Source organism: Danio aesculapii, chromosome 18 (genome assembly GCF_903798145.1).
Source record: "Danio aesculapii chromosome 18, fDanAes4.1, whole genome shotgun sequence".
Classification (NCBI taxonomy): domain Eukaryota; kingdom Metazoa; phylum Chordata; class Actinopteri; order Cypriniformes; family Danionidae; genus Danio; species Danio aesculapii.
Genome location: NC_079452.1, coordinates 8464348 through 8485781, shown reverse-complemented (window position 1 = coordinate 8485781; position 21434 = coordinate 8464348). Strand labels below are relative to the sequence as shown.

Below are 21434 nucleotides of genomic sequence, written 5' to 3'. Positions count from 1 at the left end.
GTTCTGTTGGCTGTAAGTTACAAAGTTTCATTAGAGTAGTCACTGGAACCGCTGGATTTATAATTATATATGGAACTACTAGCATGACCACAGTGGTTATATTCTGTATATTCTGTCGTTTAGTATATTTACATTCAGATTTTAGAATTAAGAATTGTTTAATGTCTGATGCCATAATTGATAAAGTCATTACCTATGATTGTGGATGAGTTACTAGGCTGTCCGATACTGCTCCTCACTTTATCTGGCAAGTGGGAGAGCAAAGTTTTTCATGACAATGAACATTTTGTGTTTGACTTGAAAGACAAGTCTCAAATAAATTAAGGTTTTATTAGCAGAAAGTTGCGAGGCAATAGAAGCATGAAATTTCAAAAGCAGAAAGTGCAGAAGCAAATCAGAAAAAGAAAGTGTAGACAGTCTGAAATACATTTGGTCTATTTCACTATTATGGTAATTTAGTAAGTAAAATATCAAAAGTAAAATTCTCAGAACTCTTTTTTGTAAGTGTAATAAAATATTACACACATTTATAAACAATTAGTGTACTATAGTTATATGGATCATGTTTTTATAAACTTATTAAATTACAAAATTAAAACTGCTGTGGAATACTTTTTCTTCAATTATCTATATCCATATGAACAATTTTTCAGACATAGTCTGCTCTGTAGCTCATTTTCTATGGTGAAGCAGAGTGCTCAGGTTCGAGTCTGGTGAAGCATTGCTCCAAAAAAAAGAAGTTTTAATGTAATGCTTATATTACTATGTTACATTTGCTTTTGAAAACACAATTTGTTGGGTTTAGGTCAGTGGTTCAATGGTCTAGGTCAGGGGTGTCTAAACTCAGCCCAGGAGGGACCGGAGAGTCCTGGAGAGTTTAGCTCCAACCCTAATCAAGCACACCTGAACCAGCTAATCAAGCTCTAACTAGATATACTAGAAACTTCCTGGCAGGTGTGTTGAAGCAAGTTGGAGCTAAACTCACATACCCCAAGTAACATGTGAGATTTGCTAAAATGTACACCTCGCCTCTAGTAGATTTGTCGACTGAAATGTGCAACAAAATATAGCCTAAATCTGAAGCAACGCATTTTATGTTTCACAAAATAACAAATGTAGGCTAAGGCATGTATTTCTAACAAGTCTTTGTCTGTAGCCAAAATTTTAGCTGACAAAAGTATAATCATATACGAACTAGTGTAACAGCAGACAAAACTACTGACAAGAGAATTCATTCGGCTCTAAGGTGATTTTGTGAACACGTCAGAGCGAGTAAATGTCAGCAGCTGAAAGAGCAGAGACCCTTAAGGGAACTCAGATTGGTTGTTGAGTTTAATGCCTGGCATATAATTGTTATATTACCCATATCAATCAACATGACCCACTTATGTAGTTTTAATTCAGATTTTGATCTGATAATACTAATAGCACAGCACTCTTTTTGGAACAGTCTGCCCTTTCTATGCTTACATAATAATGAATAACTCAGCCTAAATGGAAATGGCAGGTACTGCCAGTACTGGCTAGACAATAATACTATTAAGAATTAATATATTCCTGTCACACACAATCAAAGGATATGAAAATATGAGAATTCCCTCTAATACATGCTGGTAGTGTATATGCTGTATAAAGCAATGAATTCTGCTGTGTTTTGTGGTCTTCTGGCCTGCAGCTGTAGGTCATTGCTGAATAAAACAGACACACTGGGCTACAGGCTTCATGGTTGGGTTTATGTGATCACGCAAGAACAAGGTATCAGGGTTGAGTAGAGTCTGTACTGTATTGAGTATGTACTTATCCTGAGGCTGTGCGGAGGTCATATCAGTTCATCCAGGTTCCCTTATCCCTTCAAGTATATACAGTAGTGAGTTGAATCCAACTTTACTGAATAAACATGGCACCACCTTCCACAGGTCTAATTGACTTTAACCTTAAATCTGTTTTACGCTCAGCTTCTTTCGAGGTCACTCAGGTTCTTATGCAATAGTGTTTATAATTCACCTAAAAATGGTCAGTAGATAAGCAAAAATGATTTGAATAGTATAATTATAATTAGTTTAATAGTATATTGTTTCTTCAGTTAAAGATTATTCGTATTACATTGGCATTGTTACCAGCACATACATTATGTTACAAAATTAGAACCAATATAAAGCTTTTGTTAAGTGTTAGTGTTATGATGAGGGCATAGCGACAGAGGTGAAGTTCCAAGTGCAGCTTTATTGTGATGAATGGTCTAGCAGACAGGGATCAAAAACAGGAGAAAACAACATCAAAGGCACTCAGAAGGCACAGGATGTCAACATGTCATCAAATTGTAACCCAACGATGTGGGGACGTTGCATTTTGTTTGGAAATAAAAATTGGGTTGACGTCAGAACCCAACGTCAGGCTGGCGTCAATGTCACAACGTCCAACCTAAAATCAACCAAATATCAACGTCTAATGATGTTACAGCTTGACGTTGTGTGGACATTATCACTATGACATCTATCAGACGGTGGATTTTGCTTGCCATACCTGACAAATAAATGTCAGTATTGGACGTCAATATGATGTTGGTCTAAGATGTTGGCTAGACATTACATTTTGGTCACCTGACAACACAACCTAAATCTAACCTAATATTAACGCCTTAAGACATTGTGTGCTTGTTGTGTAGGGACGGCTGACACAAAACTTGTTTCGACACTGTCTCAAGATCTCGAAGAGCAGATGTTTCGAAACACTGCTCTAAAGCAATTCAAACACACAGGTCACATGACTTAAGTGATTCAAAGAATAGGGGAATTTCCCAAGTGTTTCAAGATAAACCGCATCAAAATCAAACCTTGCAATTGCACATCATCCACAAGGATAAAGCGCTGACTATAGTACACAGATGGACAGGCGAAACATGAGTTTGAATATTGACTGGCACAGAAAGGCACAAACAGTTTTTTGGATGTTAAACCCAAGTTTTGAATGGCTATAGTTGCTTCATGCAGGATTCGAACTGTCTGCATACCTGTCAGGAACACAGTAATTCACTTGATTTCTGAAGTCTGAGTTATTTTACTAGAGACAAAAAAAAAGTATCTTCAAATGACAAACTCAACATGACTGGCAAATATATATATACAGTATGAATATTTTCACACGCTCCACTGATGCCATAAAAGAGGACACCAACAGAAGATTTTAACTGTAGTCAGACAGACTTTTTTCTTTTTTTGAGATTAGTATCATCATGTTTTAGAAATTTAAGGAAATTCAATTTGATTGTCTTTAAAGCAATTCACTTTGCTGGAAAAAAGTCTTTTCTGATCAGGAGCAGATGTACTGATGAAATCACGTAAAGGAAGCATGCAGAAAACCCAGCCAGATCTCACAAGTAAATGTAAGTATTGTATGTTTTGTTTAGTGGCTAATTTGTACAAATTTGTACGAATTCAGTCGTACAAAAATGTACGATTTTAAAATGGAGGCGTGGTACCCAACCTTGCCCCTAAACCCAAACATAATTGGGAAAAAAACAAATGGTACTAAATTGTAAAAATAAGATCGTACAAATTCATATGAATAAGCCACTAAATCAAAAAGTTATGAATCTTGATGAGACTGTGTTGAAAAAACAACTGAATTACAGAGGACCTGAAACAGAGCCCTGAGGCACATCATACTTTACCTTTTATAGAGGTCTTCATTTACACACAAAAATTAGGCAAAAACATAATAATAATAATAATGAAAATAAAGAGTCTAGGAGATAAATCCAAAAATGTAGAAATAATTATTTTACCGAGTCAACTTAAAAAAAAAATTTGCACCATGTGTAAGACTTTTACATAACAAAACAATACCACAGAGGGGTCAGGCGAGTGGACATTGGACTGTGCTCAGTGAAGGGAAGTGGTTTGGCTTCTTTCCCTGTGTGTTGTATCAAACATTGCCGTTATTCTCTGTCATTTGGCTCTCCCCATGAGAAAATGAACAAACCTCCACCCACAAGTCATACAGAATTAGACATAACCATCCCAGAGATCAGCACACATTGTGTGATGAACTGCCATCAGTAATGTAGTTTAGGAACAACTAAAAAACATTACTGGCATGTTTGTCATAATTCAGAAAAATTAAACAGAATATTTTTTTGCAGTTTTGATTTATCACAAAGTGGATTTACTGTGAACACAACGTAAACCTTTCTTACTAAGGAAGGACCCACCGGCAGCATAAATGTATTGTAAGTGCGCTATAAATTTAATATGGCTGACAGTACCCACAATTCCCTTCCTTGTGGCTTCCTGCCCACAGTTTGCTACAAGGGACAAACAACTTATTTGACGAATTATGAAACTCTAGGACCACAAAGGCTGTATTGATGTGACGACATATTTAAGTGACGCAGTTTCCAGTGTGCAGAGGAACACTTTGTTCTGCGATGAATTAAAGATTCCTTGTTTCTTTCTGAGAAAGACATTCCAGCAACAAATATGTAATGTGTGATGTTACAAAGTTTATATCAGGACCACCCGGAGATTCTAACATTTAAGGAAAGTTCCTTTCCTCCTCCAATCATTACTATAACTTATAGTACAAATATAAATAATCTACTTTTAGTTGAAAAGAGACATGAATTGGCATCCAAATGTTACAGAAACTTGAGGCATATTTGAAGATAATACAGTACCATGACAAAAATTTGTAACACGTGTATTTGAAATGGAATGCATTTTGCCTTTTGAGGAGATATAAAGCTGTGTATTATCTGTATAATCATGAAAACTAATTTCCTGCTTCCTTAGCGCCTAAAGCAGAAAGCGCCAAAGCGCCTAAAACAGAGTCTTGTGGCACACCTTGATCACAATTTGCTCTTTACACACAGACAAGTAGCGCAATATTGGCATTTCAAAACAAAATACATATCTAAATCTAAACAAAACATCAAATTAATCACCCAGAGGTTTAGCCATTAAGTCGCCATGAAATACTGACTTGTACAATTCTGTCAAAAATTTTAAGGGGCACCTATTTTACGCCTTTTGCAAGATGTAAGATAAGCGTTTGGTGTCTCCAGAATGTGTCTGTAAAGTTTCAGCTCTAAATACACTTCAGACAATTTATTAGAGCCTCCAGAATTTGCCCTTTTTTGTGTCTGAGTACATTCTAGTTGGTTTTGTAGCCTGTGGCTTTAAATGCAAATGAGCTGCTTTTGTCCACCCACCATTCCCACCTGCATGTCTGCTTCTCCTGCATTACGTCAGATAAACAGCAGTTAGTGACTCGGTTGAAGCTGAAATACAGCCCATTAGTCAAAAATACCAAGTAAGTTTATTTCAGGTATTTGTGGTGTAGTTTATTCAAGCCTTTCTGAAATGAGTCTCACCATGTGGCTGTGGTGATTATGGCAGTTAAGAATTTGTGATTTTACTGTCTTTATTACAAACATGCTCTGTTTTAAAAACATTTTAAACTTATTAAACATATAAAAATCACTGAGAGTTGTAACAAACATTTTAATCCCAGTTTATTTGCAAAAAAAAAAGTTCTGTGGACATGTGTATACATGTTATTATAGAAACATGGCATCTGTCAATCAATTTGGTGGGTGCAGAAAATCACACTCCTGTGTCACAACACGTGGGGCTCAAAATCATTCAGTTTAACGTCAGGAAATTTAAAAAAGAGACTTGTTGTGTTTATATCATTCCAATATGAAAGTGGACACACTATATACACAGACAGTTCTGTCCAAACAGCTTATTAATCATGATTTTCATCATAGGTGCCCTTTAGTACAGAAAATGGGGCAAATAATTATTTATTTTATATTGTCAGTGATATATTCAGTGTGAGAGAACAAGATTGTAAAATTATGGTAAAACACACACTCACCTCTTGGCGCATTGAACTGTGAGGAATTATTTAAAGTTTCCCTTTCTGAAATGCTGAAATCTGCCCTGACTGTGCCCAAAGATGTCAGACTATTTCCATAAATTCTTTGGTGATGAAAGTGGGTGTTTAGTGAATTCACAATGTCTCTGAATCTGATGGAGTCACACAAAGAGGGCAAAATGAAGACACAAATTAGCTTTTGTGCTCGCTGTAACAATTTGTTTTTGTTTTAAATTGAATGGTGAAAAACATTCAGATTTCTAAATAGTATTGATGCTTTAAGACAGAATACATAAAAAAGAAGGGGAACAATGATGATAAGATAAATGTGGTACATTGGGTAATATTTTACATTGTATCTACAAAACTAATTCATTAATTTTCTTTTCAGCTTAGTCCCTTTATTAATCTGGGGTTGCCACAGCGGAATGAACTGCCATCTTACGCAGCGGATGACATTCCAGCTGCAACCCATCACTGGGAAACATCCATACACACTCATTCACAGGCACACTCACACACTGCGGTCAATTTTAGCCAATTATACCCCATTCACCAGTACTATATGTCTTTGGACTTGTGGGGGAAACCGGAGCACCTGGAGGAAACCCACACAACCACGGGGAAAACATACAAACTTCACACAGAAATGTAAACTGACCCAGGCGAGGCTCGAACCAGCAACCTTCATGCTACCCACTGCGTCACCGCGTCGCCCCACCACAATACTAATATATATATATATATATATATATATATATATATATATATATATATATTATTTTTTTTTATTATAAAGCATTATAGTGGTAAATATGTCTAAACTGTCCATAATAATGTTATAAAAATAATGGATTTGTGGCATGTTTTTGTTTGTTTGTTTGTTTTAATTCCATGTCATGCTATGCATTACCCAATGGTAATTGGGTAAAAAAATGTAATTAATTTGGTCACACTTTATTTTAACACAGTTAAAGTCTCTGTATTATCAAAGCATAAACCAAGACTTTTAGCTCAACAAAGTACTAATTTGCTACTATTTGCTAATTTCTATGAAACTACTAACTAGTAGTACACTCAAAAATGACTTTTGCTGCTTGTTCAAACTACCTATTTAAAATGAGTTGAAACAACACAATTATTTTGTGTGTGTTTTTATTTAAACTTAATTGTATTATGTTAAATCCACTTAAATATGTGTAAACGATTAAATTAACTTATTCAATTTTTTGTTAGGACAAAATAAAGTTATTGTGTAGAACCCAGTATTTTCACTGTGTAATTGGGTTTAAGTACATATTGGGTATAGGATTAGGGATGTAGAATAAGATCATACTTTATAATTACTAATAAGCGGCCAATATCTAATAAGTAATACGTAGTTAATAAGCAAGATAACAGTGGGAATTGGTACATAAACTAAAGTGTTACCATTCATTTATACACGTTATATCTAATATTAAGTGATATACATTTTATGGATGGAACTGTGACATGAATGGAACTACTTGAAATTGAAAGTATTAAAAATATTTAGATTTTATTTCACAAAAAGTTACACAAAATATTAAATTACACATGTTACTTCCATTTAAAATGCATGTATACAATCACTTTTGTACAACCCAGGCTCATTCTGTAAATGCTATATTCATTTCTGCAGAGTGCCAAATACATCCCAGGAGTTTTTTTTTTTTTGCAGAGCTTAGCTCAGTGTTAGCTTTGTCAGATCTCAAATTTCTCTTGCGAGTGTCATTCGTGCCTACTGTTCTCACGTAAATCCACCAGAGGTCACTGTGGATTGACTGACCCTCCTCCTTTCCTAAACCCAAATAGTGTGTTCAAAAGCACCGATTGACCTGCCCACCGTGAACCCAACCGACAGTTTTAAAAAGCAGTCAAGGAAAAGAAAAGCCCTCACCAAATGTTTACCATGTTTTCAGATTTTACCACATTCTCACCCTGTTATTTACTTGTTTATTGTATTTTTTGGCTTCTGTCTTTGTTTTACCTGTTTTCTGGAAACGATCTTCATCAGACTTGAACCCCGTCGTCGTGGTCAACTCCTTTTTGCATCTCAGGTCCACTAGCTAACATGGCGAGCTAAATAGACAAGCTGGTAAAAGCGGGAAAGGTGTCCTTACAGAGGTAAGCACGGAAAGGAAAGACATCATACTGCCCCCCTAGTGTTCATTTTAAGGACGAAATGCAGCCATATGTACATCTGTCTACATAATTCGTGATCTCCAGAAATGTATATAGGGCTATGTTTTCAGAATGAGCCTTTGTTATTTTTGTAAATGTACTTTATTGCAGACTCCAAAATAGAGGCTTGTCTTTGCCCAATAAACAGTCCATTTTACGAAGCAAAACTTTAAAAAAATGCCTTCTGCGGTATCATTTGTCAGTGAGATCTACAGTTAAAATTATAATTATTAGCCCTCCTGAATTAAAAGTCCCACTGTATATTTTTCCCCTGATTTCTGTTTAAAGGAAAGATGATTTTTTCAACACATTTCTGCACATAATAGTTTTAATAACTCATTTCGTTAACACTTTTTAATAACTACACACTATGAAACATTTATTAAGCACTAACATCTAGTGAATTCATTATTTGTTAAGCATTAACTCTACATTAATAAATGTTAGTAAGCAGTTTTTTAACTGCAGATACAAATGCTGTCTTCTTGACTTATAAGCACATTTATAATGCGCTTAATAATTGTACTTTTAAAATTCGTGACTGGCTGATTTTTTATTACTAAAAAAGTATTGCATTATTCACAAACCATTTGTTTTTAAGAGTAGCTGGTGGTTTTTAAGATCATTAAGAATTAGTTAGTAAATGAATAACAAACTATTGAAATTATCGTTTATGGGCCATTCTTCAACTATGGGCACTTTTAGCCTTGTGAAGTAAAAAAACTTGTTCAAAATTAACGTAGCATAGCCTCATAAGTTTAAAGAATTTTTCTAGTTTTAATATCTGTAAGAGGACAAACTTAGATAAGTAGAGAAACATTTTTTCCATCGTGAACTGAACAAATGTCAATTCCACCACATCTCAATATACAGCTTATTTTAAAATGAAATAAATTACGGCAGTCAATCATTCTCTAAGATCATTTTTGTATCTAGTTTAACCAATCTTTCCACAATATATAATAATTATACATTTGTCAATGAAATAAATTAGTTACACTAATTTAATTAATTAAGCTAAATTGTACACTTGTCACACTCTAAAATGTAATATTAATTTGGTTAAGAGCTTATTAGAAAATAAATAAACTGAACTTGATTATTAAATAGAGCATAAACTTATACATTGTGAATACACTTTTAATGTGTGATGAAAACTTTTTAAATATATATTTTTAAGTGTATGTGGTGATGGAAATGACTGTGGTGGAACTGACATTTCAACAGTTTATTGTAAAAAAAAAGAAAAGCTTCACCGATTAGCTTTGAATTGATACCAGCCTTTCATGTATACAAAACACTCTTATTTACCTTTTGTTTATGTTTTGAAAACATATTTGAAGGTACAACATGATTGGAAATGACGTAGAATAAATGTATTTCCTTATCAAGCAATATTTACTTTGATTTTTCTTTAAGTGTTGTTGAACATGTTCTCAGATGGCACTATTCATTTTTATAGAAACCACCTAAATAATCTTTCACACAAACTTTTTAAAGCAATATTACAGTTGTGGTGGAAATGACATTAATACTGTGCGACAGCTATATTTTGTATAAAAAATAATATTGATAATAGTCTCACATTAATAACTATAAAATATTTAAATTATTTCACTAGTGCTTATTTAAGATACATTAATAGTTAACAGATAAATAATATTTTAAAATGTTACTTTCATTGTTGAAGTTTAAAACTCTAGGTGTGTGACAAAGTGAAAACAGTGATTTTGACACCTAAAAGGAGGTTGAATAATATGACAAATATATAATAGAAAGGTAGTGAATTTTTTTAAGTAGGTTTTATTGTTAGTTTGACAAAGAAAGAGGAATTTGAACAAAATTATATATTTTTTGGATATATGATCAAAAGACATAAAAGTGCCATAATTGAAGAATTACCCCTATATATCTTATTATTCAGGCATATAGTAATGGTTACTATATTGGTTAATAAATGCTTTATTAACTCAACTTCATGCAGTTTTGTGACCTAATCTAAAGTAAGGACTATTTATGCTATGTTAATCCTTTATAAATGGCAGTTAAAGGCATGGTAACTAATGAATAATACATCTTTGTAATCTTATCTAAAAAAGTAAAATACTGTAAAGAGTAAACATTGCTGAATAAAAATATGACATCAAATTGGATTAAATAACAACAACAATATAATAATTTAACAATATAATAGGATGCAATGTTTAAATTGTACAGTAATCTTTTTTTAGTTAAGGTTGCAAAGATTTATTTTTCATTTGACAGTTTCATTTGTGTATCTTCAAATTAATAGAAATTAATAAAGTCTTTTATTTATTTATTTTGTTCCTGTTTAGAATTTAACTGAGCCTTTAATTGTCAATTATAATGGATTTATAAAGCATAAATAGTCCTCACTTTAGATTAGGTCACAAAACTGGATGAAGTTGAGTTAATAAAGCATTTATTAACATCCCAATGAACTATTAGTATATGCCTAAATAATAAGATATATAAATGTTAATTTCAATAGTTTATTAATCATCAACTCATTCTGAATGATCTTAAAAAACAACAAACTATGCTTAAATGACTGGTTTGTAAATAATCCAATACTTAATTTAGTAATGAAAAATAAATCATTAACAAAAAATGAAAGTACAATTATTAAGCACATTATAAATGTGCTTATAAGTCAAGAATACAGCATTTGTATCTGCAGTTATAAACTGCTTACTAACATTTATTAATGTAGAGTTAACGCTTAACAGATAATGAGTTCACTATTTGCTAATGCTTAATAAATGGTTCATAGTGTGTAGTTATTATAAAGTGTTACCGACACTTCTATATAGCTTAAAGTGACATTTAAAGGCTTAACTAGGTTAAGGTTAGGGTAATTAGGCAAATCATTGTATAACAATTGTTTGTGCTGTAGACAATTGAAAAAAATATATTTCTTAAAGGGCCTAATAATATTGACCTTAAAATGATAAAAAAAAATTCAAACTGTTTTTATTCTAGCTGAAATAAAACAAATAAGACTTTCTCCAGAAGAAAAAAAATATTATAAGAAATACTGAGAAAAAAACCCTTGCTCTCTTAAACATCATTTGGGAAATATTTGAAAAAGAAAAGAAATATAACAGGAGGGTTAATAATTTTGGCTTCAATTGCATATTAGGTGGTAATTGTAAATGAATCTGCATTGCAGTTAAGTACAGTTGATAGTCTCTATTTAACATGATAAATTAAGGTGCATCAAAATGAGGACACTTTTTGTTTGTTTGTAGACTGATGTTTTCTCATTTGACTGCTGTAGAATAACTCGAGGACATGCCACAGATGTCTAATATCCTTTCAAGCCTTTGAAGTCTTGATGAAAACCTAGAGATGACTTACACACAGCTGAGGGTTTGAGTGTCACGGTAAATGTTTTGGAAACTCGACGCTGAAGGCCACAAAGGAGCACACAAGGTTACGCAGCGTTTTTATTTTGACTTTTGAATTATCCTGATCGAGTCCTATGCAGCTGTTGGGATATAAAAGCGTACGTCCGCAGTTCAGAAGCTTCAGACCCGATTCTCCATCCGTTCTTATGGCAGGTGATCTGCTCCAGCCCTGTGGAATGAAGCCGGTGCGTCTCGGCGAGGCTGTGGTGGATCTTCTTATCCAAAGGGCTCGTAACGGCACTGAAAGGGCTCAGGATAATGTGTGTGGAGCTACAGCCACAATACTGCTGCTACTACTCTGCCTGCTGCTGGCCATCAGACACCATCGACCACACAAATCACACATTCCAGGTCAGTTGGATTTGTTTCAGACATTTTTTTTACATTCTTATTTTGCAGATTGTTTTTTTTTTTTAATACACACAATGTAAAAAGTAATACCTAGATCTAATTTATAAAAAGTAAGGCAAGTGGCTGCATTGAATGTTTTAGGTTGGGTCAATAAACCTACTTTTATTGTTACAGGTGACTTATTTACATGTTGCTATATGTAACCTGGACTTATTTAAATGAACTTTTAAGAAATTAACCGAATCATAAGTCAATAACAGGAATTAAATTATTTTCTGAGGTTACAATCGTTTATGCACCTATTTTAAGTGGATTGTAACCCACATGAAAACATATGGTTTATTATCTGCCTATTAATAAGATATTAACTGTTTTGTATTAATTTATAAAGTGTGATTTTATTTTACATGCTTAAACCTACCCAATACCTAAACCCAACTACTTCCTCACACTCACAAGATGTTTGCTGCTTGTTCAAACTTCTTATTTAAAATGAGCTGAAACAATACAATTCTGGAGATTGTTTGGGAAAACCTAATTGTTTTATGTTCAATCTACTTAAACTTGTTACTTGTATGGATTTGTGTTGGGACAACATGGATGTATTGTGTGGAACCCTGCATTTTTTACAGTGTACTAACTATTAATAAGCAGCAAATGACTAGTTTATTGAGCTAAAAATCTTAGTTAATGGTTTGTAAATAGTGTGAATTGTGGATTAAAACAAAATGTGACCAAAATACTGTAGTAATATAAAATAAATACTGGTGTTGGGGAAACATGAACATATTACAATCTTAGGTCTCTGTTACTTATTTGGGATAATGTGTTATTTCTTCAAAGAGTAGGCTAGATTTACAATTGTAATATATTACCTTTTACCCAATACTGGTAAATTCTATAGTGTTTTACTGTAGTGTATACTTTACTATGCTACAGTATAGTAAAGTGCTATATATTTAATATATTATAGTATTTACACTTTGTTAATGAATGCTGTAGGATGTTGTAGTATTAACTACAATATTAACTGAACTGATAGGCTGTAATTAAAACTGCAGTGTACTTTGGGTGTTGTACTTCTGTACTGTGTGTTGTAATATAATATACCCTAAAGTTGTGGAACACTATGGTATTGGGTTATTTGTTTATATAATATAATTTATTTATATATCATATTTAAAAGGGATAGCTCATCCAAAACTTAACATTTTGTCATCATATACTCTCCCTTTATTAGTCACAAACCTGATTGAGTTTCTTTATTCTGTTAAACACAAAATAAGTTATTTAGAAAAATGCTGGAAACCAGTAACCATTAAACTCCATAGTATTTATTATTTGAAGTCAATGGTTACAGTTTTCTAACATTCTTCAAAATATCTTATTTTGTGTTTAACTGAAAAATAAAAGAATCAAGGTTTGGAACCACTTGAGTGTGAGTAAATGTTGCATTTTTTTTCATTGCTTAAATGACTATAGTTGTTGTATTACTATGGCAACTACATAATAAGCACAACTGATTAATTCAAGTATGCTATCAAAACACTATAAGATTTAAATGACTATAGTTTATAGTAGGAACATTGCAATGGTGTTCATATATGTTTTTACATAGGACTCGCTGGACCATAAAATCTTAATTTGCATGGGTTTAGTTGAGAGAATAGCTAAAAATATATTGCATGAGTCAAAATTATTGCTGATTTTAATGTCATGTTATCAAATAAATCAAGTAAATCATGTTCATTGAAGGCATTTTGTTAATGCCCTACTGTAAATATGTCAAAACTCAATTTTTGATTAGTAAAGTGCATTGCCAAGACCTAAATTTGGACGATTTTCTTAATATTCAGATGTTTTTTTAAATGCAGATTTTCAAATAATTTTATCTCTGCAAAATAATGTCCTATCCTAACAAACCGTACATCAGTGTGTACTTATTTAACTTTCAGCTGATCTATAAATCTCTATTATATATATTATCTATCTAATATATATATATATATATATATATATATATATATATATATATATATATATATATATATATATATATATATATATATATATATATATATATATATATATATATATATATATATATATATTTGTGGTTGGTTTTGTGGTTCAGGATCACATTAAAAAAAGAAGATGAAAGTGTAATTGTGTAATTACATCTGTAATTATTATTTTACTCAATAGTAATTACACTATTGACCTAACTCATACCATTTTAAACAACTGAATTGGTCTCTAACATTACTTATAGAGAGTTTTGGATATTTTTATGGTGTCCTTGTTACTTGTTTTCTATGCTTACTATAGTAAAACCAATAAAATATGCACAATTAAGCAATGCAATTAAGCCTAAACCTAAATATGTAAATGTATAACTACACTGAAACGTTTACACCATAACAAAATGCATCCTTGTTTTCCAATACAAAATTAGAAGAAAAAAGAAATATATATTCAAGACAACATGTATAAAGTGGGAATGCATTGTCTTTGTACAATTCATAACTGATGTTCAGTTGGTTAAATCTCCTATCATGTGGTGTTTTGACTTTTTATCTTTTGTTAGTGACTGTACTATCTACGTTTTGGGTTAGATAATATACAGTAGTCACATGCAATGCATATTTATTAAAAGGAGAGTCTAAATTATGATTTGATAATTGCTGTAAATGTTCAAAGTAAAAGTTACAGAAACATGTGTGCATTCAATATTAATGCACCAAACTGACAAATTGTAGAACAAATGTGGAAAAACCCAACAGTTGTGTTAAAAAAAGAAAAACATTTTTAAAATAACCCAAATGTTTTTTTACTATATTATTTCACTATATAGTAGTTAATTTCATTTAATGTAATATGAATATTACATATTAATTATCAGTTAATATTAGGTCTTCACAACCCCATTTATACTGTATGGATTAATATAAATTTAATTTAACTTTTTTGAAAATAGGCTCATTTTTCAATTCCCTTGGAGAATCAAAGTTGAGTTTTATCATTGTTTAATCCATTTAGCCAGTTGGGAGATATTTTAGCTTAGCTTAGCATAGATAATTTAATCATATTAGACCATTACCATTACACTCAAAAATGACCAGGGAACTATACTTTAATTCACAATGATACTGCTGCAGCCATGGTACATCATCAAAGTTCCTTGATTATTAAACCAGAATGAGAGTATTTTACTAACCATATCATAATTCGACCCAGAAAAGCAACTGGTGATAACAAATCAAGCTTAAAATAGGTAAAATTACAAAACTCTATTTTGAATATTTTTAAAGCGATATGCTAGTGGTCTAATCTGATTTAATGATCTATGCTAAGCTATTGTAAGAGTGCTCCGACCAGACCTGGATATCCAATGCAATCTCACGACAATCCATAACTTTTTGATATACAGTAGTGGCTAATTTGTATGAATTTGTACGATCTAATTCATACAATTTAGTATGATTTGCTGATCCCCCAATAATGGTTGGGGTTAGGGGTGGGGTTGGGTGCCATGGCTCCTTTTTAAAATTGTACATTTTCATACAACTGAACTTGTGTGAACTCGTCACTAAACTGACAAAACGTAAAATACTTACTGTACGTTTTCTAATGAGATCAGGCTGGGATATCAGCTGAATGGATTTAAAAATGGTAAAACTCAACTGTTTTAACTCGAGTGGAACTGTAAAAAGTGGGGTGTTCCTTTAAAGCAGCACTGTAAACCCAAATAAGTAAGCAGAACTCAAAAAATTTGATGTAACTCGTTGCCTCAAAATTTTTAAGTTCATGAACTTAAAAAATTTAAGTCTTCAAAACTTAATTATTTTGATTACATGCTACTTAGACCTTTTCATTACAGTTAAATTAAAACTTGTTATGAAATCAACTTAAATATTTTAAGTAACAGTAACTTAAAAATTTGCTTACCCATTTTCATGGCATTAAGTTAACATTACTCAAAAAAATAAGTACACAAAGAACCATTTTCAAGTTGAATCAACTCAATATTTATTAGTATTCTTGTCTTTTTGTTTTAAGTACAAGTAACTCAAAACATTTAAAACACAATACTCAAAAATTTAAGCCTCAAAGCTAAATTTGACACTGCAGTGTTAATTTAAAAGGATAAAAAACCTGAAAAGCAGATTTATGACCACACCTCTGACATTACAAATTCACGAACCTGCATGAACCTTTACAAAAACATGAACCATTTAAAACTAAATTACCTATTTGGTTATCAAGTACTACCCAACTGTACTTAACAACTCTTAAGGACAAGAGCTGTATTAATGACAAATAACATTAATAAATGCACATTGTGGGGAAAAAATGCAGAAACCTGTTAACCAGTATCTTCACAAAAACAAATTACATTGAACTACTGAGAAACTGCCAGGCCTTAAGTCATTTTTACAATAAATGTCTACATTCGCATCAAATCATTTTTGAGACTCTGTAACTTGGGTGAATTCAAAAGTGTTGGTCAGTCCCCTGGGAAAGTTGAGGTGCAGTGCATAAATCAGTCCAAACATTACCAGGAAGATATCAGCAAATCTAGAGAGGCTGCCCACAATCTCACTCTCGATGACAAGTTTTTCACATGTTGAAAGTGAACTGGACTTGTGTCATTATCTTTGAAGACTGTGAGGAGGGCCACTGCAACATCTGAAAGCTCTGGCTCATCAGATAATCAGCTCATCAGTGTCCTGTAAAATAAAATAGATGTTAAAGCAAAAACAGTAAACAAAAGTTGTAAGAAATTGATACTATGCTAAAAAAAAAAAGCTTAATTTTGCTTAAAGCGATCTAGTACTAAAATGATTTTACAGTGAGGTCAAAGAAAACAAATCGCACAAACTATTTGGTTGAAAAGACTGAATTAGAGTAAGCATGTATGTATGCATGTATGGCGATGCGATGGCACAGTAGGTAGTGCTGTCGCTTCAGCAAGATGGTCGCTGGTTCAAGCCTCGGCTGGGTCAGTTGGCGTTTCTGTGTTGAGTTTGCATGTTCTCCCTGCATTCGAGTGGGTTTCCTCCTGGTGCTCCGGTTTCCCCCACAGTCCAAACACATGCAGAACAGATGAATTGGGTAACCTAAATTGTCTGTAGTGTAGAAGTGTCAATGAGTGTGTATGGGTGTTTCCTAGAGATGGGTTGCAGCTGGAAGGGCATTCGCTGTGTAAAACATATGCTGGATAAGTTGGCAGTTCATTCTGCTGTGGTGGCCACAGATTAATAAAGGGACTAAGCTGAAAAGAAAATGAATGAATGTATATATGTATGTATAAGAACTGTTTAGTGTGGTAATGTGATGTTTTTTTTTTTTAAATACTCACCATGCAGGTCCTTAAAAACCCAGTGATTTCCACACGTAGATACACCGGAAGGGCATGAACAACAGTGACACACTTGATGTGCATGTCATGGAACTCCTATAATGATAAAACCAAAACTTTATATAATTAAACTGTAAATGTTAATCAATATAATCAGATATTCAAAACCAGACAAATACAAAAAAAAGTGTTCAAAATGTTTTAGTGTTAAAAGTTCATTTGAATCATCAAATTTTTCAAATGTTTTCAATCTTTTAATTAAGTTTTAGCCAAAAAATGTTCAACAATATTTTTACCTGTTCATCATGGACTCTTAAGATTTCACTTAAAGAATCTGATGTCTTCCCGGTTCTGGCTGCCTTCTATCTGAATAGGGTCATCAGGCTAGGAAGATGTCGGTCAAACTCAGAGTAGAACGTGGTTTGTAATCCGTTGGAACCCTGCATACAACTACATCTTAAAACAATGACAGACAGAAAACACAGCCTTATTCATTAAGTGAACCTGGTTAATCTACTACCCCCTCACAGAAAATAGCCGCTGAATGTGGTATATATTATCAAAAAAGCAATAACAGAAAAAAAGTGTTACCCCATTACCTTAGATTCCATCTTAAGTACAGGCCAGATTTCTATGAATAACCTAAAAGAAAAACGAGATTAATGTTAGAAAGTGTATATTTATCCAGTAATGAAACATGTAAAGCTTTTAGCAGTTTTTAATTCATTCAATTAAACTGAAAAGTTATTTTTGTTGATGTAACCTCAAACAAAAAGGGGACGACTATATCATAGACAGTCGACTATATCTTCCGAAGGATGCATTCGAAGTGCGATGCGAGATCGCGGCGCACCGAAGGCTGTTTCATTTAAAAAAAATTCAAACGCAGCCTCAAAATTGCGTCCTTCGTTTCCCAGGTAACGAAGTATACAGCCGGTGAATCCTTCGCGGCCTCGAACATCCCAAGATTCATTGCTCACTGATATTGGCAGGACGTTTTAAAAAGAAAACTCCGGATTAAATGTATGGATTAAGTTTATTTGACTTGGATATCTAAACACACGTTAAAAAAGACGATGACATGTCTTACTAAAGAGGCACTCACCTTTGAAGTCTACATACTTCGGAGGACGCAGCCTCTGAAATAAGACAGCTAAAACCTGACGGATTCAGTGTTGCCAGTTTGGGCAGTTTCCCGCACAATTACTTAGACGGTTTTGAATATGACTGTGCGGGTAAAAAATGACATAGGCGGGTAAAGAAAATTTGGCTGGTTTTGCAACGACGTGCCCCGGTCCTCAACTTTAGAACCGCTTATGATAGCCTCCAGATTTCTGGGCGGTTGAATTTCGGCGGGTTTTGGATAGTTTTTGGCTGGAATCAGTCAGTTAAATCTGGCAACATTTGATGTTTATTTTTAAATCGCGTGTAAAGCGAGGTAGTTATAATTTAAGCGCCTAAAGTCGTGCAAGTGGAAATATAGACTACGATGTGTTCAAAAATTATATAGAAATTAGCTAATGTGTAACATATGCTTCGCCGTTTGTTTATATCAGGCCCATTTCATCGGTTATTCCTCGCGAGACATCCATTACTTTTGAATATAAATATACGTAACTGGTGTACGCTTTTTAAAGTTTTGTCTGGATTAAACTGTTCACTAAACAACACCATGTTTATAATGCATGTAACACTTACCGTGACAACAGATGTGCTGATAACTGCCGAGTGCCGAAAGCTTGAAGTTAAAATCCCGTCCTCACTCACTGCAGTAATTTGTGGCGCCAAAAGTAAAGCATTGGGCGTTCCCACAATGTCGCAAAAGTCTCACGCTAACCTTGGAGCACGTGAGCCTCGTAAGCCAATAAAATGTCACAGAAACATCAGCGGCATATTTTACTGTCTGTAATAAAGGCGTATTCTATTTATGACACTGTATGTATAATAGATATATAATATATGATAGAATATTATACTTTGGACTCATTAAACTAGCTGTTCTGGCTAGAATGTTTGTGTATTTAAAATTTTACCTGAATATTTTTCTTACAAAATGATTTTTAAAGCTGAATTCATGAATACCCAAGCTTCATTAGGAAGATGAAGTTTTTATTTTTATTTTAGCCTATTTATATGTATATAATTTAATTTTCAAAAAAAAAAAAAAGACAAAACAGTTGCTTCACCAAACACGCACGCACGCACAGACACGTTACTGATGTCATACGCAGTCAGCATGTTGAAACTACAAAAAAAGTCTTATTTTATATCTTTCTCTTTGTGATTTGTATCGTGCAGCACATTGGTCAACCTTTGGTTGCGTTTATCAGTGCTATATAAATACAATTGACATTGCCATTAACAAGTGAACAAGTGACACTTACTTAATGAGCAAGTTGTTCCAGTTAATCAAAAATAATAAGTTTAATTCACTCAAAACCTATAAAAAGTCACACAAACTCAAACTATTTGAGTTAGTAGAACTGTTTAAGAAAATTGAGTTCATGCTACTCAATCAATTTAATTATTTTGAGCATTTGGGTTTACAGTGAGGGGTGTCAAAGTCAGTTCCTGGAGGGCCTCAACTCTGCACTGTTCAGTTCCAACCCTAATTTAACACACATGATTAAACTAATTGAGTCCGTAAGGCTTGTTTGGAACCTACAGGTAAGTGTGATGGAGCAAGGTTGAAACTAACGGCAGAGTTTGACACCCCTAGTTTAAAGCAACACTATGCAACTTTCTGGCAGCTAGTGCAGCATAATTAAAATTTAATAGTTGTTTTACCACTGATATAATTTTAGGTTCAGTATTTTAAGGTTAACAACTCACATAGTCTTTGGTCAACTATGTCATGTCAATGACTTGATTGCTGCAATGTGTTTTATTCAGGTCCATGCTTCTTTTTTGGTCTGGGTCCTATTGTCTCCTACTGTCGGTTCATCTGGTCTGGGATCGGGACTGCCAGCAACTACTACAACAACAGATATGGAGACATTGTGCGGGTCTGGATCAATGGTGAGGAAACTCTCATCTTGAGCAGGTGAGTTCAGAAAGACACACACAAAAACACACACGCACGCGCATCACTCTTATGCAAAATAAAGACACTTTCATATCCTTTAAAAAAAATTTTATTCTGTCATCTATATCGTGTCCTTCATTAGTCACAAACCAGCTTCTTTTTTCTGTTGAACACAAAAGAAGAGATTTTGAAGAATGTTAGAAACTATTGACTTCCATAGTATTTGTTTTTCCTATGGAAGTCAATGGTTACAGGTTTCTAACATTCTTCAAAATATCTTCTTTTATGTTTAACAGACAAAATAAGGAACTCATAAAGGTTTGGAACAACTTGAGGCTGTGTAAATGTAGAATATTTTTTTGGGGGGTGAACTATCCCTTTAAGTGCAAACTGAATTAAGTAAAAATGTATAAAATATTATAAAATGTATTATTATTATAGTTACTAAAGCTAAAGTAATAAGCCCTCAAATCAGTTATTAATTGAAAAAACATATAAAATACTTAATCATATAATTCAGGTATAGTGGACAAGGAAATATTTCTCATTAAAAAAAAAAGTATTTTATGAACAAAAATGGGCAGTGCTGTGGCGCAGTGAGCAGCAATGTGGCCTCACAGTAAGAAGGTCACTGGTTCAAGTCCTGCCTGGGTCAGTTGGCATTTCTGTGTGGAGTTTGCATGTTCTCCACATGCTCACCTGGGTTTCCTCTGGGTGCTCCGGATTCGCCCACAAGTCCAAAGACATGCACTATAGGGGAACTGGATAAGCTAAATTGTCCATAGTGTATGTATGTGAATGAGAGTTTATAGGTGTTTCCCAGTGATGGGTTGCAGCTGGAAGGGCATTCGCTGCGTAAAACGTATGCTGGATAAGTGGTGGTTCATTCCGCTGTGGCGACCCCAGATTAATAAAGGGACTAAGCCGAAAAGAAAATGAATGAATGAATTAATAAAAATGAGAAAACAATGACTTAACTTTAACTTGAATTTATAAATATAAAAACAACAACAACAACAACAATTTATTCCTTTTCCTTCGGTTTAGTCCTTTATTTATCAGTCGTCACCACAGCAGAATGGATCGCCAAATACCAATTCAAATCATTAATAAAAATTATAATGGTCATTCAGTGATGTTAAAGTAACATAACTTTTTAAATTAAATTTAGCTAAATTGT

The 21434-nt window shown here is 33.2% G+C and overlaps 1 protein-coding gene and 1 long non-coding RNA gene across 2 annotated transcripts in view; one reads left to right on the top strand and one right to left on the bottom strand.

Annotated features, from left to right (window-relative positions):
- The first annotated feature begins 11662 nt into the window (after window positions 1-11662).
- The window catches only part of LOC130245403 (aromatase), a 29269-nt gene continuing 19497 nt past the window's right edge, over window positions 11663-21434 (top strand). The window contains exons 1-2 of the mRNA XM_056478065.1: window positions 11663-11867; window positions 20122-20272. Of these exons, the coding sequence (XP_056334040.1) occupies window positions 11663-11867; window positions 20122-20272 (356 nt within the window). The remainder of the gene's footprint in view (window positions 11868-20121; window positions 20273-21434) is intronic.
- On the bottom strand, window positions 17237-19125 carry LOC130245404 (uncharacterized). The gene is made up of 4 exons (XR_008839327.1): window positions 18928-19125; window positions 17829-17871; window positions 17526-17685; window positions 17237-17325 (listed from the first exon to the last, which is right to left on the bottom strand). It is a non-coding gene; the product is annotated as an uncharacterized LOC130245404 (long non-coding RNA).